Below are 21,400 nucleotides of genomic sequence, written 5' to 3'. Positions count from 1 at the left end.
TTGGGTACGTGAAATGTGACTCTGTCATTGGGGTATTTGGGTCCGGTGTTGTGTATGCATTTGTAGGCGTGGTGAGGATTTTGAAAGTGCCTCTTTTCTCCACGTGGAGCCAGTGGCGCTTTCATAGGTGTTGGCTGATGTGCTTGTGCCGAGGGATGCAGAGGATGAGTCTGGCAGCGGTGTTCTGTATTGTCTGAAGTTTGCAGAGTAGGGACTTGTTGATGCCGGCCTAGAGTGTGTTTCCATAGTCCAGTCTGCTGGTGATGAGTGCGTGGGTGACTGTCTTCCATGACCGATGGCCCACCAATAATCCTGTCGAAATCCTTTGCTCCAGGAGCAATCCTGTCTCCAGAGGCCTACGCCCATGACCGGGCTACCAACGCGGAGCAGTAATCCCTGTTTATAAATCTGAAACAGCCGGCATCTTACAAGAATGTGGAGGGAAGAGGTAGAGATACTACCCGAGACTACATGGTGGCATATCGTAAACTCAAGCAGTCGCACTGAGTAATAAAGACCTGTGGGGCCGCGGACAGGCTAGAAAGCCCAAAGAAATAACAGAGATCGAGAGAGAGACTCTCGATCCCCCCCCTCGCTGAAGATTAGCACACTATGGTGCCTGGAACGTCAGCGGAGAGTCGTGAGGTCGGAGGCTCCGATCGGACGGAACACCCGCCCGAAGTTTGAATGAGCAGAGGCGGACGACCCGACCGGGATACAATGAGCTCTGGTGAAGAAGAGCCTGTGGACAAGGGGAAAACTCTTGACACTTCCCTCGTGGACGACAAACACCCAGCGGTGCCCTGATTTTTGCCAGTGGACCGGTTTGCAGGTGGGCCGTGATCGGGGCGAGGGTCGCCCGGGCCTAGAGGCGAGGTTGAGAGGAGGACGGAAATCTGATCAGGCCGCAGCGGGCCCTTGCCATGAAAAACCAGAGCGGGCCCTAGCAGGGAAATACTGTGGCCTCAACGCCACCAAGAAGCTGGGCTGAGAACGGCTGAGGGACCCGCCTGGAGCTCGGCAGAGGGAACGAGCAGAGGCCCACAGCCTAACAAGGAAACAACGAGCCCAGACGAAAAAGTGTCGGAGGCCAAGGGGGCGACTCTTGACACTCCTCCCTTGTGTGGAAGACAAACATCCAGCGGCGCCCTGGACTCAGTTAGTGACCTGAACTGCGGGGCTGTAAGCGGGCCGGGGCTTAACCAGGCCTGGAGGTTAAGACGAAAGGAGGTCATAGGCTAACCTGAACTGCTGCGGGACCCAGTGAAGAAATACCCCAGCCCGTGGGAGTGACCCTCCCCACACAAATTCAACCACTCTGAAGTGTCCTGGAAACCACTGCCAGAAGCCCCACGAGCCCCGAAAACAGAAATGCATGGAGCTGAGCACCAGCACAGCAGGAATACAATATCACCCCAGATCAAGAACTGCAGGCATCAGTTGCTGTAAAGTCCGCTGTGGCACACGGGAGTGACACATGAACGGCCACTCTAGGCAGAGATTCATCATGCCGCCATATCGCTTCTACCTCCTAAGGGCGCAAAAAGATCCAACACGGGGGCAAGAGGACCCCCTCGGGGTAAAGGGGAATGCACACAGAGAACACCATAAAAGGACTTAGGGCCACATATATCAACGAAAATACCAATCGCAAATGGGCAGATTCGCAAAAGTGTGACTTTTCACAAGACAAGACTCAAATTATTTGGCTATATTTTCTCTGAAAAGGGGATGGCAACAGATCCGGCCAAAGTGCAAGCCTTGTTGTCCACTACTCCACCACAAGATATTACGTGATAAATCAGTCATCTCGCGTGTTTTTGGTCTGCAGGATTGTGGGAGCTGTAGTCTATGGTGCTGTGTTGTTGTTGATTTCTCTATTCAAAAGGGGTTTTATTGCAAAATCAGCTGTCAATACAGGGGACTGGAGCAGTTAGATTTCAAAGCTCAGACATTTCGTTCAGCCCATCAGTCACATATCAAGTACGCTTCTGCCCACCTGAAGTCTTTTTCCGCAATAAAACCCCTTTTGAATAGAGAAATCAACAACAACACAGCACCATAGACTACAGCTCCCACAATCCAGCAGATCCAAAACACGTGAAATGACTGATTTATCACGAGTCATGCGCCCGGCACTCACTCGGTAACAGAACTCGGCAGCGCGCAAGTCTACCAGAGCGAAGGATCAACTCCGGCATAATTGATAAATAAGGTGAGGCAGACGAGTATGGGGGATATAATCACCGCAGCCACAGTCAGTTTGTTGCAAAGAAGACTGACTTTCACTCACGGTAATTATTAATTTTTGCCAGACGCCGCACGCTGCTGAATGGAATACGCGGTGACGGTGTCAGAAATCTAACAGGGAAGTGCGAGAAACGCTGCAAGCACGTAAACGACTGATTAAGAAATCATGAACAAAGTAAGTTTTTGGTTTTTAGAACGCCTATGTAAAACAATATATGCGCAAATACACTTGGCTAAAATGCTTATCTCTATCCCCTGATAGACCACGCCACTGCCCTCTAAACTATGGTAAAGACACCCGGGATTCTTATACGGGACCAGCTAAATGTCCCCGAAGACTCCCACAAGTAAGTCCTTGGGCCGTATTTTTTCAAATCAAATTAAAATCAAACATAGTTGCCCCATGCAACTTGAGACAATCAGTTGTATCTTTCATTCCAGAAGCAAAAAGGTGTTTAACAAAAACGCTAAGAGTATTGAAAGAGAAAAAAGAAGTAAGCGATTGAGCAAGACAGAAGTAACCATATGCACCTTACAGACATAGCTCATTTGTATATAGGTGAAGGCCAAAATATTCAACTGTTCCCCCCCTTATCCCTTAACAGGTACCCAGTCAAGCCCTGATGAAAAACCCGGGAAATTGATAGCGGGTTTGGAAACGCGTCGGCTGTTTCATAATTAATATATTATCCACAAAGGGCCACAAGTTTATGTGTGTACATTTGAGTGGTGTACACATTTAATAAAGTTATATTTAAAAAAAACTATCCCTTGTGAGATCAGTCCTACATTATAGTGAATAAAGGACTCAGGGCTGTTAAGAAAAAAGTACTAGGGTACTATTGTAATGTGTGTTTTTTAAATGCTTTTAATTATGCATAACTAATTTGTCTTGTATAGATATATTTTTTTGTTTGTAGTAGTCTTGTATAATGGTTTTTGAATCACAAATGTATAGCAATGTGTCAAACTTGGACAATTCTGAATGATTTAACTGTTCAAAGTGATATGACTAAAAATACTGGATGATAAATACATCAATAACCAAGGATCATTCCTTATCATGGCCAGTTACTGCTACAGGTACATTTGTGATTTTGCCAGGATCTGTGCCCCTTTGACTGACTTGACAAAAAGAATACCGTGTTCCAGTGGTCACCAGAATGCAATTGAAGCTTTAAGAAAATGTGAATGTAAATGTATAGGCATTTATATAGCGCACTACTTACCCGGAGGGTCCCAAGGCGCTTCGACCGCTGCGAAACCCTTCCTGGCTTCCCTGAGAGATGGTCCCTCAATGGGTATCTCCAGGGTGAGACCAGGCATCCCCGGCGGTCTGGTGGGGCCGTTAGTGAAGATGAGACAAGCTAATGCCCAGAGTTGCCGAGTGTGATTGCTGATCAGAGTGGGCACCGAGGCGAGAGAATTATCGAGTCCGCTGACCCTGGTCCAGAAACCTGCCGCGCCGGGAATCGAACCCTGGTCCCGGGCAAACATGGAATTGGAAATGTCACTGAAAACGGTATGAATTGATCCAAAACTTCATACTGAGATTGTAGTAGAAGCCAGCCCAGTGGGGTTGGGTGTGATCCTTGCCCAGGCCAGTGGAAACACCAACGCGCAAACGCACATTGTGGCTTATGCGAGCAGGAGTCTGTTGCAGACCGATCGTGCTTATTTCCAACCTGAGAAAGAAAGTCTTGCTGTAGTGTGAGCTTGTGAACACTTCCATGTGTTTCTGTTTGGCAAGCACTTGACGTTGCTCATCATTTCTAGGATTCCAAAAGCTAAGATGCCCCCTCGTATGGAGAGGTTGCACTTGCAGTTTCAAGTGTATGATTACACTATTTAGCATAGGCCAGGGAAAGATAAAAATCCTGCTGACTACTTTCCATGAGTGCCAGGGCAGTTTCACAGTACGTCTAAATTGGCTGAGGCCTATGCTAACTTCATAGTCAAGTCAAGCATACCTGCAGCTCTTTTGGTGAAACAAATTCTTGCTGCTACAAATACAGATCAAGATCTGCTTGTTCTCAAAGACATTATTGCCCAGACATCCTGGAAGAAACACACTCGATCTCTTACGGATGACTGTGAATACCATAAATTCTAAAATGTGGTGGGGGAACTCAAGAAGGCATTATATTAAGAGGTTCTAGAATTGTCATTGCAGAGAGTCTGCAACAAGTCATTGAACTAGCCCATGAGAGTGATTGTGGTATTGTTGTCACCAAGAGAGCTCTTCGAGACCGAATGTGGTTTTCCTCGCCTTGATGAAAGAGTTGAAAGAGAATTAAAGGCCTAAGATTTGTGCAACTGCTTATCTCCCAAAACAACGCAGCACCCATTAGTTATGTCTGACCTACTGAAGCAGGTGAGAGAGAGATTACACTTGATTTATTTGGACCCCTTAACAATAGACATCATCTCATGGTAGTTCTTGATGAGTACTCACAATTTCCCCTTGTGAAAGACCTGTCGTCAACCACACATGACATGAGTTATTGGGACATTGAATTACATTTTGCAACATGGGGTGTCACCTCCATTCTCAAGTCCCACAATGGCCCAACATTCAATCGCCAAGAGCTTAAAGATATCCTCACTAACATGTTTGTTAAACTTCAGAAATGTACCCCTCTCTGGCCACAGGCCAATGGTGTTGTCAAATGCTTCACGGGCACCCTAAAGGGAGTAGTTTAGTGTGCTGTGCTAGAAGGAAGTGATCTAAAATCAGCTCAATCATCATGCTTGCAGATCAACTCCCCATTTTACTACAGGTAAAAGCCCTGCCACCTTGATGTTTGGGCGAGCCATGGGAACCAAACTGTTGCAATGGACCACTCTTAGGTTGACAGATGTGAACAAGATACGTACAACGAATTCCCTGCACAACTCCAGAGTGAAGACCTATGCTGATAAACTCTGATGTATTAGGGACACAATTTTCAAGGAAAGAGACTGGGCCCAGGTCAAGAAAAACAGAAGCGCATGTCTGATGCTCCATTTGATCCTGAACCCCTGACGGTAGTGACGAGCAAAGAACAAATGTTGACCGCTCAACGTCCAAGAAAGTCCATCACAAGAGAACTCGGCTACAGATGTCCGAAGTGTGACCTACCCACCTGAGAGTCTAGACAACCCAACTCCTACCCTTACCTCCACATCCCCAGTACCCAAGGTAAACCATGCTCCACCACCTCATCAACCTCACATGACTAGGTCTGGAAGTCTAGTTCAAGTACAGTGATGACTCCTTGAGAAACTGTGATGTTTATATCTAATATTTGTACTTTTTATTTAACAAAGGGGGAGCTGTAGTGTCTTGTAAATATGAATATCAGGACCTTTCTGGTCCCTGATGGACTCAGTAGGAAAATTACATAATCATTTGGGTGTGTCTGTGTGTGGTCAATAAAGTTCGTGACACAGTGGGTACAGTTCACAGTTGCACTCTGAAGAATAAAGATGTGCTCTACTGAGCTCAGTCTGTGGCGTAGTCATGTGCATGCTACCGGGCTGGGGAGGGCGCTTCAAGTTGTACTACTGTAGTACTAATAAATGTACTACAAAGAGCAATTTGTGAATAGGTCCCTTAGTGTTTAGCACTTAGATATTTTTGTCAATTCGCTGCAGAATTTCCATTGCCCTAACCTACTGGGTGAATAGTTCAGTGAGAGTAAGTTGAGCAAAAGTTCCCTAAAGTAACTCTCCTCACATCTGCCTTTGAGCCTTGGGCAGCAACAAAATAAGTTTCTTCCTTCTTATTCTAGAGAGATGTATTGGGGATGGATATTTTTCGTGTGGCAATAATGCGGTTTTCTGGTGAGCAAAGCCTGAATTCCTGCTGATTTCCCTTTTGAGATGGCCACTTCCTTCACTATTGTTAGTCCTTTTCACTATATATTGTTATCCAGCTGGTTTGTGATATTTGTGTCGTGTTGTCTCATTGGCGCACCCGGATTGCTGTGGGCAATGAGTGGACCATAAAGTCCAGCTTACGCCTCCATCCGTTCCGAGGTCCTAGGTCCCTCCTCATCACTCAACTCTGGACTTCTTCGTACACCTCAACAGTCCATGAATTTGTGCCCCTCCCGCAAGGTGAGTGCTCTACTCCTCTACAGCTCCACAGACACTGTGCTGCCTCAGGATGAAAGTGTGATTTATAACTCTCTTGAGATTCCTGGATGGAACTAACCCCAGCCAGAGTGCCACATACCTAGTTCATGTTTAGATATCACCTTAACCAAACCTCCACAACGTTCACTCCTAAATTTGCTTATATTGTCTTTCGTGTGTTTTTAGTTCTCACACTGTTGCAGTCACTTGCTTTCCTGTGCCTCCTATGGTACCGGTCTTCCATAGTGGGTCATGGATGACACATGACTTTTGAGTGTCAGCAGGAGATACCAGTCAAAGAGGTAACACTGCTTGGTTTATCCTATGATGCCTTAGACAAGAAAGAGGGACGAAATGCTAATGGTCTAGAAATGTACTTTTAATCTTCATTACAATGACCATGTCACTCACTCTACAAGCGCAGGAACAAGTTTCACAAAAGTCGCTGCTGAGAGAGGGGAACACCATTTTGGAACTGGCACCCTTGCTGATCAAACACACTAACCACCACTATACTGATGAACCACCCCATCCTCTCAGTGCATGGAAAACAATATGAAGTAAGCCCACTGTATACCTTTGTTCCATTCTGGATGACATCCTTAGGCAAATTCTCGTGATGAAAATGCGTTGCATAAACTCTTGGAGAAGGAAGTGTTTCCATTTTCTAAAAAGGAAAGAAACAGTCCACATTTTAACACTTTATAGACACGTTTAACGTCATTGTCAACTTTCAAAGCAAGCATGCTTTAAGGGAAAAGTACATCAGTGCACTACAATAATTCCCATTTTGTTACTTTGGTGAACGGTGCATGGCTTCAATACACCCAAAGGCCTTCTGTTGGGCCCTACAATACTCATTTATAATGGGATTGTGTAGTGTCAGGTACTCTACCCATTACAGAAAGAATAGCCAGCACAGCCTTACAAGAGCGTAACCCTATACAGAAAAGTAAATGAGTCAATTTATAGTCGAAGGGAAGCATACTCATATTTGCAAGAAGAGATGGAGATGCACACAACAATCAAGCACTTGGGCATTGCTTATGAACACAATAAAACACATCCAGTGTCATAAAGACCATGAGGTCAGGGGGCTTTAATCCTCCTCCAAGGCAAAGGTGGCCCATCTCAACAATGAACCAAGCATGGACTCAGGGAAGAATGGTTGGAGAAATTAAAAACCTTTGACGATGTAGTGTTCTTGATTAGTCCCAGTTTTTGGATGCCTGTACTTCTCGATTAGGTCAACTGACTGGCTGTCTAGATTTTGAGAGAGCTAGACATACTCTTTGAAGATCGAGAGAATGGCTGCCGAGCAGATGTCAGATCTGCACAGGTACTGAAGGCTCATGGCATGTTGTTATAAAAGAATGTCTTAATACAGCATTACAGCCTCCTGCGGAGGACTCTACAGGCCTTATTCACAAAGAGAAGCTTACACTTTTGATATAAGTTTACAATTTTTTTGCTATTCACAAACTATGAGTGTAGTTTTACATGTAGTATCTTTTCGACTGCAGAGAACTCCACATACAAAAAGACATGATAGTCTCTGCAGGGGTTCAAGTTTGTGGGAAGTCAGTAGGATGACATGCTATGGTGTGAATGGGTTATGAAGAGTATGAAGTTAAGGAGGCCACCTAAAGTGCAATGTGATGTTTTGTGGGATATGATTCTGGTGTTGAGTTTGTTTCAGTTTTGGCCGGTTAACAAGTGTTTGGATTTTAAAATGCTTTCACTCAGATTAGCTGCATTACTATGTTTTATTTCTTGTCAAAGAGCTTGGGATGTATAGGCTTTGGAGGTAAGTAATAGGATCTATCGGGCAGATGTTGTATTGTTTGAGATTTTGAAAATAACCAAAACGATCTCTTATTCAGTAGTTTACTCTAGGTTTGATGAGTGTCAGAAATGTCCTATTACATGTGGTAATCTTCATTACTCCGGGTCCCGCAGTCCTCGACACCTTCATAATAAACAAGTGGAGATGTCCATCTCCCGACAGAAAAAAACAACAAGAGGCATGCTGGGACACTAATACTGCCCCTCCCCCCGGGAGTACATAAGCAGTACTAACCCAGCAGACCTCCTGTACTAACAAGCCCAGACAGGAAGGCCGGCCGCCCGGGAGGGAGGGAGGGGCGTATGAAGGTGTCGAGGACTACGGGACCCGGAGTAATGAAGATTACCACATGTAATAGGACATTACCCCCAGGTCCCTCCGCCCTCGACACCTTCATAATAAACAAGTGGAGAATACCAAAGCAGAAACCCGGCCTTCCGCACGCAAAAGCACACCCAGGAAACCACAACAAAGCAGCCACCCAAGGGAGCACCGAGAAGGAGGAAAGGAAGACCGCAGGCAACATCCGGCCCGCAACCCCGAACAAGACAGCAGGAACAAGGACCGGGGAGAAAGAAACAAGGCCAGGGCTCCAAAGAAAGGAGGCCGCCAACCCGAGAAACAGGCAACCGGTACCGGGACCAGGACCAGGACCAGGACACCAAGACCAGCCAAAACAACCCACCGGAGAAGACCGCCCGGGGCAGAACCAGCAGGAAGGACACACAGGGCCAGGCAGACCCACCAGGAAGACGAGACAACCCGGAAGAAGCCAAAGAAGGAACGGCCAACAGAGCGCAGGCACAAGCACCCAGCCCAAAAAGGAAGGAGAATCACAGGCCAGAAACACGGCCAAACTCGGAAAAGAAAGGACTCGAGCCCAAGAGAACCGAGGAGGAAACCCCCCCGAGGAGGCCCAGGAGGCAACAAGCACCCAGGAGCCGAACAGGACCGATAACCTGACCCAAAGACAGGGACAGGACGGAACCCCAGAACCCAGCTGAAAGCCCACCAAACAAGGAGAGGCCAACAAGACCGGAAACCAGCAACAAAGAAAACACCACCAGGTCGGGAACAGAGAAACCGACCTCAAGCCCAGAAAACCCCAACCCCAAAGGGATGGAACACAAGGCAGGAGGGGAGCACAGAGCAACCGGGAAACCCCAGCAGCCGGCCAATGAGGCACAGAGGGCAGCACAAAGAAGGCGCCCAAAAGACACAGGAACCCCACCCAGGCCAGGCAAGCAGCAAGGACAGGAGCAGCGGGAAAAAGAAAGCCCCGGGAGCACAGCACCCAGACCACAACCACAAGGCTCCAACCCAGCAAAGCCAGAGAGGAGCCAAGCAAACCGCAAAAAAAGAGGCCAACAAACCCAAACAGAACCGGGAAGCCAGGACCAGAGCCAAGCAACCCGACCACGCAGGAGAAACAGCAGGCCAAGCAAACCCCGAAGGAGAGCAGAGGACCAGGCAGCAGGAAACCACAGACAACCCGCAGCCCGGAGGGAGGAACCCGCAGAGGCACGAGCACCCCAACCAGAGAGGGAGGGGCAGCCAAACAGACCCACACAGGGAACAAAGCCCGGTAAAGCAAGGGAGGAAGGAGCGAGCCAGGACCACAGAACCAGGAAGAACCCGGAAAAGGCCGGCAACAACCCCCAGCCAGCAAGAAGCCGGCAGAACCGAAGCCACAGAACAGTCCCACAACACTGGTAAACAAGCCCAGGAAGAGAACCAACAGCAGGAGAAGGCCCAGACGGAACCACCAGGAAGCGGCCCCAACGCAGAACACCCCGCCAGGGCCCAAAGGGGCACCAGCAGGGAAGCAGAGCCCAAAAAGGAGCACCACAAGCAGGAGCGGGTAGCAGCAGCAGAAACCACAGCCAGGCACCCACCAAGGGAACCAGACGAGACCTGAACAACCCAGGGAGCAAACACCCCCAAACAGGAGACGGACCCGGAAGACAACAGCCCCCAGCAGCCCCAGAAGGCCAGGCAGGGACCAACCCGGCCCGACCAAGCCCAACACAGAGCAGACAGCGGAGCACGAGGACAGCACACCAACCCGGTGAACAGGAGGCAAGACAGGAACCCGCAGCAGCCCCGGAGGCCCCAGCCGGGAACAAACCAGGCAGGCACCCCGACAGAAAACGGATGGGCAGACAGCCAAAGGCCAGCCCCGGGTTAGCCAACGCCGAAGCAGCCAAGCCAGGCACATAGAAAAGCCCCCGGACAACACCAGAAGCCCCAAGCTGGAGCAAGGGAAGCCCACACCAACAGGAAGCCCCAGGCAGCCGCCACAAACAGGCACCAAGCAGGGAACAGACGCGTACAGGAGCAGGCAGGGCTGAAACAGAACAGTCGCACCCAAGGCAGCACAAGCCACCCAAGCGCAGACAGAGGCGACAAAGCACCCGAGAGACCCCCGTGGCACGACACCGGCAAGCAACCAAGGACAGGAACCAGGCGCAGCCGACCAAGCTGAAAGAAGCCAGGAAGCGGAGGTGAAGAGCCAGGGCACGCCACCGGAGCAAGGCCACCACAGCCCGCCCTCCGAGGAGAGAAGGCCACCCACAGAGAAGGACGCCGAAGAAGCCACCCCCAAACAGACGATCAGCAGAGGGCAAGGCCAACCAGCACCCACCAGACCACCGCGCGGGGGGCAACAAAGTACACAGAACAACTCCCACCGAGCACCCACAGGAAGCAAGCAGCGTGGGCATTGGAAGCAGCAGGAAGACCAGCCAAAAAAGAAGAGGGGACGAAGCATAGCGCCGAACGCACGCACCCCAAGGAGGAGGTCCCCGCACAAACCACGGCACCCCCAGGCGAACAAGAGGCCTGAACACGGCAAAGCCAGGGCAGCCAGCTCCCACAACCAGGACCAGCCCATGAAGAGAAATGGGGTGAAACAGCCAGAGCGGGGACCAACAGCAAAACAAGGCCCGCACCGGCACATGGAAAAAGCATCACCGATCAGGGAAGGGCGCAGGAGCACGAGCAGCCAAAGCCAACCCATAACACCTACAGACAGGTGAGGGACAGGGAAAGGAACACGGCACCCCAGTGCCCGAGACCAACAGCCACAAAACCCACCCGTAGCCCGTCAAAAAAGAACGGCATCCCAGGGACGCCAACCCCCGAAACCCAACAGGCCGAGCGTGGAAAGGCCAGGGCCAAAAAGGGACAGAGAGGGCACCAGACACGTGCGACAGGGATTGCGACCAGCAGAACCAACCCAGTAGCACCCACCAACAGCACAACCATGCATGTCACAGGAAGGAGCAGGGAGCCCGTCCGGACAAGACGGCACAACAAGAGCATAAGAAACTCCATGGAACGCAACACAAATGTGCGTGTCATCCCTGCGCAGGGGTCATGCTAACCACCTCTGTATCGTTCCAATGTAAGTATACGTGCTGCCGAAGCGAGCACCAAAAAGGCACATGGAGGGTCGGACACGCGGTGCCAGAACAGGGACCAGAACCAGGACCCTCAGATCAAAAGGCAGACGCTCAACAGACAGAGCAACCCAGGCCAAAAACAGAACGAAGCAAAGACACAGCAGCAAGGGCAGGCCGAACACTAGGACAGCAGAGCGACCAAAGGCACACAAACGCACCCCCCATCAAGCCCCCACAGGAAGGAAGCAGCGCGGGGCACCCAAAGGCAGCAGCAGACACCCCAAAGGAAGAAGGGAAGAAGGGCCGCCCGCCACTACAGCAGGCCAGACACCAGCAGGGCAGCAGGATCCCCTAGCAGAAAAAAAAGGGGAAGAAAACAGCCAGAGCGGGGGCCATTCAGCCCAACAAGGCCCCCACCGCAACCCTGTGGAAAAAACTGCACAAACACCACCGTCCTCCCGTGACAAAGCAGGGAAGAAAAACGGAACCCCAGTGCACGAGACCACAGCAGTGCAAGGGCAAAAAACACTAGCAAGCAGCCACCGTATGGCCACACCAGCAGCGGGGCAACAGGGCGTAGAAATAACAGATGCATATGGATACCCAACACAAAGGTACACAGAAAGCATCCCATGTGGCCCCATGACATAAACCCAAAGAATATCTGGCTCACCCCTCCCCACAATCATGGCGCGTCACCGTGAATGACCAGCAAACGGCAACAAGACGACAGAGTTACACCAACCACCGAACTCTGTCCTGCAGCAGCCCCTCGAACCGCCGGGAAGATCCGTGGCGCCGCTGCTCCGCAGCCAGGGGAGCAAGGAACCTGCAAAGGGAGAGAAAACACGGACACAGCAGGCATAAGCATGCCAAACAATGCACACACCACACCGGCAAGGCAAACAGAACCAGGAGCGCGGCAGACGCCCGGACCCGGGCGGCGCTCGTGTCCTGTGCAAGTCCCAAACCCCAACAGTCAGTGGGGAACCAGTAAAGTAATCGGCGGCCAGACCCTGCCCCTCAACGAGCACGGAGTGCAAAAGCGGCCGGAGCCGCCGTCCCCGGGACCGGGCAGCACCAGCATTTTGTAACAGGGCGCCAAGAAGCAGCAAGAGTAACAAAAAACTCCGCAAGCGGGACTCACCCAGAGTGGGGGCCAACCCCAGGAACAAGGCCCCCACTCCAACAGCCAGGAAACCAGGAAACCGGCAGGAGCACATCCAGCGAGGCACGCCTCCCCGGCCAGGCTCGGGGAGCTGAGCCCTCGACCCGGAAGCAACTTCCCGGGAACTCCAGCCCCAGCCGCAAAGGACTGGTAGGTGCACGAAGTGCACAGCAGAAACACCGGCTCCAAGACAGACTGACTCCCAGCAAGCCCGGCAGGCCAGGAGGCAGTCCAGGGAACCCCGCGCCCAAACAGCCAGGCAGCAGGGCGGGGGGGGGGAAGAATAGAAGCCACTCAAGCCCAGCAGGAGCAGCACCAGCACACCATCCATTCTGTCGACAGACAGAAAAAAAGAACAGGAGGTCTGCTGGGTTAGTACTGCTTATGTACTCCCGGGGGGAGGGGCAGTATTAGTGTCCCAGCATGCCTCTTGTTGTTTTTGACTGTCGGGAGATGGACATCTCCACTTGTTTATTATGAAGGTGTCGAGGACGGAGGGACCTGGGGGTAATTATGTGTAAATGAATGTTTGATGGCGTATGAGAGCAGGGTTCTGGAGTTAAGGAAAGATGGTGAAAATCATTTGCTGTTATCGTGTGTTAAGCCTTATGGCGCAGTGAGTACTGCTAACATTTCTAGATGGGTTAAATCTGTAATGGAACAAGCAGGCATAAGGGCGGACAGATTTAAAGCACATTGAATAAGAGGTGCTAGCGCTAGTGATGCTTATTGGTCTGGTGAGAGATTGGAAGAGATCCTGAAAGCAGCTGATTGGACTAATTCAAGTACATTTTTGAAACACTTCTTTAGGCAAATCGAGCATATAGCAAGTGTGGTGTTGAAGGGCTTTCAACGTGCATAACGGTAGCCTCAAGTCTTGTAATGAAATGGCGATTCTCTGAATATTATGAGAGGAGAGACAAGATTTTATTAGAGACACAGAGACTAACACTAAACTCTCGCCTCTCCCCATTTTAGGGTCGAGCTTTCAAGACCTCTTGTATTTACTTTAGCATATACTTCATATACAGTAGTGTATATTTCTCTGTGAGCTTACTGCTTTCCATTGGTCAGTGTCCTTTAAAAATCCTTGCTTGCTAGTGGTCAATCTTTCCTATTTGTCCCTCCTTTTCAATCCACTTAGCCGTACCCCAGTACTTGTACCCTTCCACTTGCACCCTTCCACTTGCCTCATTGTAACATCTGTTTAGGGACTACTTTTCCCTTTTTCTAAGAATATTTGACCATATCGATGTTTCCCTGCTCGTGTTACTGTTTGCCTTGTGCTCCGACTTTTGTTTAAGTAAACAGGGCTGTAATCTTGTTATCTCCTTATATGTGCTGTGCATTCAAAGATGGAGATCAAATGCCATACACAAAGTCATTTTCTTTCTCTGAATTTAAAGTGAGAGTATTTCCCCGTCCCCCAAGCCCCTCCCACTTTTCTTGCCTTTGTTTCCTGCTAGTGCTTGTCCGACTCCTCCGAATCGCTGGTGCCTGCCCCTTTAACAATCTTCATGTTCCGCTGCGCCTTTAACTCTGCCCCTTTTCATTTCCTAGTTGCCCGTAGCCAGAAAAGATGAGCTATTGTGCTCCGATCGGAGCTGGTGCGACGAAGGTGATCTGCTTGTAGGTGAGCACCTAACATGAGCTCTAGTTACATTACATACGTTCATATTCAACACTGGTTTTCAGGCACTTAATTATGGTACTTTGTAGCCTGTGGTCACAGTCTGCAAAATGTTACCCCACAGGGACATCTAGTGGTGAAAGGAAGAAAGCACACGATGTTGCTACATTGCATGCAGTTGAACAGTCTGACAAAACAAACTCTTAGCATACACCGAGCAAGGGCTTTAAAGTTACAACTAAACAGAATGAGGGCAGTATGGAGCTTGGGGCCCACCAGGGAGGGGGGAGACAACACCGACACGGACTCAATTTAAGGTGTGACAAAAGGCCTCTTTATTGGAAGCAGGTGCACCTCACAAAATATCCCTTGGCCTGTGCCGTACAAAACTACGCCTCGCTAAATAACATGTTTCTAACAGAACCCCACACCCCCTCCCCTAAACATGTTCACCCCAAACAACAAAACATGACCAATTAGCCAAAGTCAACTTGCCTCTCTACCTAAATAAATAACCTGTTGCACTTATCCCCCCACCCGGCAAAAGCAGTCCTCCTAACTTCTCGCAGTCCTTAGGAAAAAATGCCCCCTGACGATCGAATAACACACCAGCACCTGCTCCAGCGACAAGACCCCATACAGCCAAACCCTGCGATGCACCAGCTCCCAAAAAAAAGTCCGCCTGCACACACACACAAGCCCCACCCTTCCACTTCAACCTTACCATAAAACCCCCTACCTGACACAAACAAAGGGTGACCGGTTGGAAAAATAATGCAAAGCCCCCACAGTCCCCTCGCTGGCTGCTGTGTCACTGCCACCGAAATGGTGGTCAGTGACCTAAGATGGCCGGTTTTATCCCCAGCAGCCCAAACATAGCCCAATTCCAAGCCCAAACAGCCCAAGGGAAAGTAAGACAGCCCAAAACCAGCCCACTTACGGCGCTGGCTACTCCCTCCCCCCCTGGGCCCCTAAAACCTCCGGGAGGAACAGGCCTCCCTCCAGTCGGCCGCCCCTCCCAAAGCCCTCTTGGGTCCCACCAGGGAGGGGGGGAGATAACACAGACACAGACTCAATTTAAGGTGTGACAAAGGCCGCTTTATTGGAAGCAGGTGCACTTCACAAAATATCCCTTGGCCTGTGCCGTACAAAACTACGACACGCTAAATAACATGTTTCTAACAGAACCTCCCCTAAACATGTTCCCCCAAACAACAAAACATGACCAATTAGCCAAATTCAACTTGCCTCTCTACCTAACTAAATAACCTGCTGCACTTATCCCCCCTCCCAGCAAAAGCAGACCTCCTAACTTCTCCCAGTCCTTAGGAAAAACTGCCACTCGAAAGTCGGCTGCCGGCTTTCGTCCCTCCCCATAGGACGCCTGAACTCTTGGATACCTGCGCACCCCGAATGCTATATCAAGTGCCTCTTTCAACTGCACAATGTAAAGTTCCATCCCATACCTGGAAAGGTGAACCCCGTCCTCCCTAAAGAAATACACTGCCCCGTACCTCAACTCCAGATGTTCCACCGTACTCATCCTCTCCTTTTCAGAAAATGCCTTCATTTCCCTATTGATTTTCCTATGTGTCTTATCTATGGCTCCCGGCCTCTCCGCCCCTCCCCAAAACCTCAGTGGAACCAACTCAAACCAAATCACATGGCAACCTGACCACTTGTGCCGTATCTCCAATAAATCCCTCTTCATCTGTTTCACTAGGGCAATCCCCTTGCACTGAACCAAGCCATTTTCCCCCAAATGGATAACGACCCCATATGGGCATACCCCCCTTTTCACAACCTTGTCCTATGCCGGCAACAGTTCATGCCACCTCATGCCCCCTTTTCCTTGCCATTGGCAGTGAAACAACCTCGGGGCCAACTCCAAGTTCTAATTCCGTTGCTTCTCCCACTCAGCCCTCTCCGCAAGCTTCACAAAAGAATGTCCTATTATGAAAATCTCCATGACTGCCGCAGACGGCCCCGCCACGGCACCTGCAAAGACACATATGTAAGAGAGCGGAAAAACATGCCGGTTATTGATCCTCCCCAACCCCACTCAGCCAGACATACTTCTTGAAGCAATCCGACCGCCAACACCCTAAACGCATGAGGGCCTCCCTCCCCCAACCGTGCCTCGCCGCCTCCGTCACCGCTCCGATCCAGAACGAGTGTGTCCCAAAAGCCGCCGGGTCCTCACCCATGACTCGTAGGGCGTGCCGCAGGACCCACAACAACTGAGCCGCCGTCACCTTTCCCTTGACCATCCGGCCAAATACTTCCCCCGAACGAACCCGCCGTTCAGACACCAACCGCCGTCCCCACGCAGCCGGGCAAACCGCCTGTGCCTCCACCGGCCCCATCACTGCCCATGTTCCAACACCCCGCTGGTCTATTTTCGAACGCCTCAGACACGCCACCACCTCCCTCGCCCTCAGGTCCACCTCCCCCCGAAGAATCCCAGGCCTACCCTTAAGCCCCACCAGCTCCGAAACTCTGAAAGCTCCAAAATACATCCACGACATGAGCGTGGAAAACAATACGGTCTCACCCCGGTCACGACAAACCACCAGCAACGTCTGTAACATTCCCGCAAGCCTGCCCTCTGTAATGGGCCGGCGCTCACTGACCTTGGTCCCTTTCTCCCTTGCCCATCCCTCCAAAAGACACGTCCCCAGTTCCCCCGCGGATGGTGCGTATCCCCACCACAACTTCTCCATGAAAGCCACCGCCGACAATTTCCCCATGATTGTCACCTTCGACAAACCTTTAACCATCATGCCCAGCATAAATCGTACCACTTGCTCCTCCCGTCGCAATCAATCCCTCTGTCGCATGGCTCCTCCCTGCAAAAACTCACCCCAGGCCTGCTCATATGCCGTCCATGGAGATGCGGCCACTGATGCTCTTACCAGCTGTACGACCCGGTTTCTCCTTCCGCCCACAATTCCACTGGCAGCGGCGTCTTGCAGTCGTCCGCCTCAGTGGCTAGCCCATGGAACCTCTGCCACTGTGAACGAGACAAAGCATCCGCAATGTCATTGTCCACCCCTGGTACATGCCGAGCTTGAAACAAAATGTCATGGTCCAAACAGCGCATCTCAAAATCTCTCATCAATTTCAACACCTGTGGGTCCCTGGCCAACTGCCTATTCACCACCTGCACCACTGACATATTGTCCACCTTGAACAGCACCCGCTTGTGCTCCAACTCCTGCGCCCAGACGGAAACCGCCACCACCAGCGGGAAAAGCTCCAAAAAGGCAATACTCCGCCCCCGCCTTGACAACGCTGTGGCCATTGCTCTGCACACCACCTACCCCCCCAGTACAGCCCGAAGTGCCCACCCCCGCCGCATCCGATGACATGGTGACGTCCCATTCCCAGTCCTCCAGGGCGCCATGGGCACGCCATTGAAACTCTGCAAGAAAGCCTGCCACATACGCAGGTCCTCCTTCGTCCCCGCCGACAAGCGCACGTGGTGATGGGGCAGGGTCAAACCGCTCAGCGCAAGCCCCAGCCATCTGCTAAAGGTATGCCCCATCCGCACAATGCGCCATGCGAAGTTCAAATGTCTCAGTGGCACCTCGACTCCACGCACCGTAACTTTCCGCTTGACCAACATGCTATCCACCAAGGCCAACATCTTCACCCCCTTCTCCTCCGGCAGGCGTGCTTCCATGGCAACCAAGTCGAGCTCAATCCCCAAGAATGACAGCACTGTACTGGGACCGTGCGTCTTCTCTGGCGCCAAGGGCAAACCCAGGTAGCCCATGAATTCGGAAAAAACGTCCAGCTGCTGCTGGCAGTCTGTCAAACCGGGCCTTTCCACCAAGAAGAAGTCATCCAGATAGTGCGTCACCGTGCGTGAGCCTGTGTGCCAGGAAAAAGCCCACTGCAGAAAGGAACTGAAACGCTCGAACAAATTATACGACGTGGAGCACCCCATTAGGTCAGTGACCTAAGATGGCCGGTTTTATCCCCAGCAGCCCAAACATAGCCCAATTCCAAGCCCAAACAGCCCAAGGAAAGTAAGACAGCCCAAAACCAGCCCACTTACGGCGCTGGCTACTCCCCCCTCTGGGCCCCTAAAACCTCCGGGAGGAACAGGCCTCCCTCCAGTCGGCCGCCCCTCCCAATGCCCTCTTGGGTCCCACCAGGGAGGGGGGGAGACAACACAGACAAGGACTCAATCGAAGGTGTGACAAAGGCCGCTTTATTGGAAGCAGGTGCAGCTCACAAAATATCCCTTGTCCTGTGCCGTACAAAACTACGCCACGCTAAATAACATGTTTCTAACAGAACCTCCCACCCCCTCCCCTAAACATGTTCCCCCAAACAACAAAACATGACCAATTAGCCAAATTCAACTTGCCTCTCTACCTAACTAAATAACCTGCTGCACTTATCCCCCCTCCCAGCAAAAGCAGACCTCCTAACTTCTCCCAGTCCTTAGGAAAAACTGCCACTCGAAAGTCAGCTGCCGGCTTTCGACCCTCCCCATAGGACGCCTGAACTCTTGGATACCTGCGCACCCGAGTGCTCTATCAAGTGCCTCTTTCAACTGCACAATGTAAAGTTCCACCCCATACATGGAAAGGTGAACCCCGTCCTCCCTAAAGAATTACACTGCCCCGTACCTCAACTCCGGATGTTCCATCGTACTCATCCTCTCCTTTTCACAAAACCTCTTCATTTCCCTATTGATTTTCCTATGTGTCTTATCTATGGCTCCCGGCCTCTCCGCCCCTCCCCAAACCTCAGTGGAACCAACTCGAACCAAAGTCAAGTCAAGTCAAGTCAAGTCAAGTCAAGTCAGAGAATTTATATAGCGCACTACATACCCAGAGGGTCTCAAGGCGCTTAGGGAGGGGAAGAGGATTATTTGTCAAATATCCACGTTTTAAGTTGCTTTCTGAATGCTAGGTGGTTCTGGGTAAGGCGAAGGTAAGTGGGGAGTGAGTTCCATGTTTTAGCAGCCAGGTATGAGAAGGATCTGCCTCCCATGGTTGTCTTGTTGATGCGAGGTACAGTGGCGAGGGCTTGGTTGGAAGAACGCAGTTGGCGGGAGGGGGTGTAGAAGGACAGTCGTGAGTTGAGGCATTCTGGTCCGATGTTGTAGAGTGATTTGTGTGCGTGGGTTAGCAGTCGGAAAGTGATCCTCTTATTGACGGGTAGCCAGTGGAGGTCTCTCAGGTGACCAGAGATGTGTTCGTTACGCGGGATGTCTAATATGATCCTGGCTGAGGCGTTTTGGATTCGTTGGAGTTTCTTCTGGAGTTTAGCGGTAGTTCCTGCGTAGAGGGTGTTTCCGTAGTCCAGTCGGCTCGTGACCAGAGCATGGGTGACTGTTTTTCTGGTCTCGGTGGGGATCCAACGAAATGTTTTTTTGAGCATGCGAAGAATGTTGAAGCAGGATGAGGATACGGCGCTGACTTGTCTGTTCATTGAAAGTGAAGAATCCAGGATAACGCCTAGGTTCCGTGCGTGGTCTGTCGGGATGGGTGCTTTTCCAAGGGCTTCCGGCCACCAAGAGTCGTCCCATGCAGAGGGGGATGTACCTAAGATGAGGACTTCAGTTTTATCTGAATTCAGTTTCAGACGGCTGTGTTTCATCCATTCGGCAACTTCTTTCATTCCTTCGTGTAGGTTAGTTTTGGCGGTGTTGGGGTCATTGGTGAGAGAAAGGATCAGTTGAGTGTCATCCGCGTAAGAGATGATGTTGAGGTTGTGTTGGCGTGCGATGGCCGCGAGGGGGCTCATGTATACGTTGAAGAGGGTGGGACTGAGTGAGGATCCTTGTGGTACTCCACAGATGACTTCAGAGGCCTCGGACTTGAATGGTGGAAGGCGGACTTTCTGGGTTCTTCCGGTGAGGAACGAGGTGATCCATTCAAGTGCTTTTCCTTGTATTCCGATGTTTCTGAGGCGTTGTAGAAGGGTGCTATGGCAGACTGTGTCAAAGGCTGCGGAGAGGTCGAGGAGGATGAGGGCGACTGTGTCTCCATTGTCCAGTAGAGTTCGAATGTCGTCTGTTGCTGCGATGAGGGCGGTCTCAGTGCTGTGTTTTGCTCGGAAGCCAGATTGTGAGGAGTCGAGGGATTTGTTGGCTTCGAGGAAAGCGGCGAGCTGGTTGTTGACGGCTTTCTCGATGACTTTGGCCGGGAAAGGGAGGAGTGATATGGGGCGGTAATTTTTTAGTTCGGTGGGGTCCGCTGTGGGTTTTTTCAGAAGGGCGGTGAGTTCGGCGTGTTTCCAGCTTTCCGGGAAGGTGGAGGAGTTGAAGGAGCAGTTGATGACGTCTCGGAGGTGTGGTGCTATGATGGAGTCTGCTTTGTTGAAGATGTGGTGAGGACATGGGTCTGTGGGGGATCCTGAGTGGATGGAGTTCATCAGGCGGATGGTGTCCTCAGTGGAGATTGGGTTCCAGTCGTTAAGGGTGTTCAGGGGGGGAGAATGTTCATCATATGGTTGGGTGGGTTGGTCTCCGGGTTGGTTGTCGAAGCTGTTGTGGATGTCTGCAATTTTGTTGTGGAAGAATGAGGCTAGGGAGTCGCAGAGGGCTTGAGAGGGGGTGATGTCGTTGGAGTTGGCTGAGGGATTGGTAAATTCCTTGACGATGTTGAAAAGTTCCTTGCTGTTGTGGGTGTTGTTGTCTAGTCGATCCTTGAATGCTGTTTTCTTGGCCTTTCGGATTAGTTGGTGGTGTATGCGGGTGGCGTTTTTGAAGGCGTCCTTGGTGCTGGTGGTTGGGTCTTTTTTCCAGGCCTTTTCAAGGGAGCGGCAGAGTTTCTTGGACTTCTTAAGATCATCGTTGAACCATGAGGCCTTCTTGCTGCCAGGTTTGCTTTGACGTTTTTTTAGTGGTGCTAAGGTGTCGGCGGTGTTGGATAGCCATAGGGTGAAGTTGGCGGCGGCTTGGTCTGGGTTAGAAGAGTGGGCAGGGGTGTTTAGAAGGAGCGATGAGGAGATCTGGTCGA

The 21,400-nt window shown here is 51.0% G+C and overlaps 1 protein-coding gene and 1 non-coding gene across 2 annotated transcripts in view; both read right to left on the bottom strand.

The window, feature by feature from the left end:
• Positions 1–21,400, bottom strand: part of LOC147727346 (sulfotransferase 6B1-like) — a 106,443-nt gene that overhangs the window by 60,989 nt on the left and 24,054 nt on the right. Inside the window, exon 3 of the mRNA XM_086961436.1 lies at positions 6,947–7,036. Coding sequence (XP_086817562.1) covers positions 6,947–7,036 — 90 coding nt within the window. The remainder of the gene's footprint in view (positions 1–6,946; positions 7,037–21,400) is intronic.
• On the bottom strand, positions 11,544–11,650 carry LOC147727347 (U6 spliceosomal RNA). Its single transcript, XR_015309681.1, has one exon. It is a non-coding gene; the product is annotated as a U6 spliceosomal RNA (small nuclear RNA).

Source organism: Lissotriton vulgaris, chromosome 3_1, assembly GCF_964263255.1.
Source record: "Lissotriton vulgaris chromosome 3_1, aLisVul1.2, whole genome shotgun sequence".
In the NCBI taxonomy this organism is placed as follows: domain Eukaryota; kingdom Metazoa; phylum Chordata; class Amphibia; order Caudata; family Salamandridae; genus Lissotriton; species Lissotriton vulgaris.
This window is presented reverse-complemented; position numbering and strand designations above follow the sequence as displayed.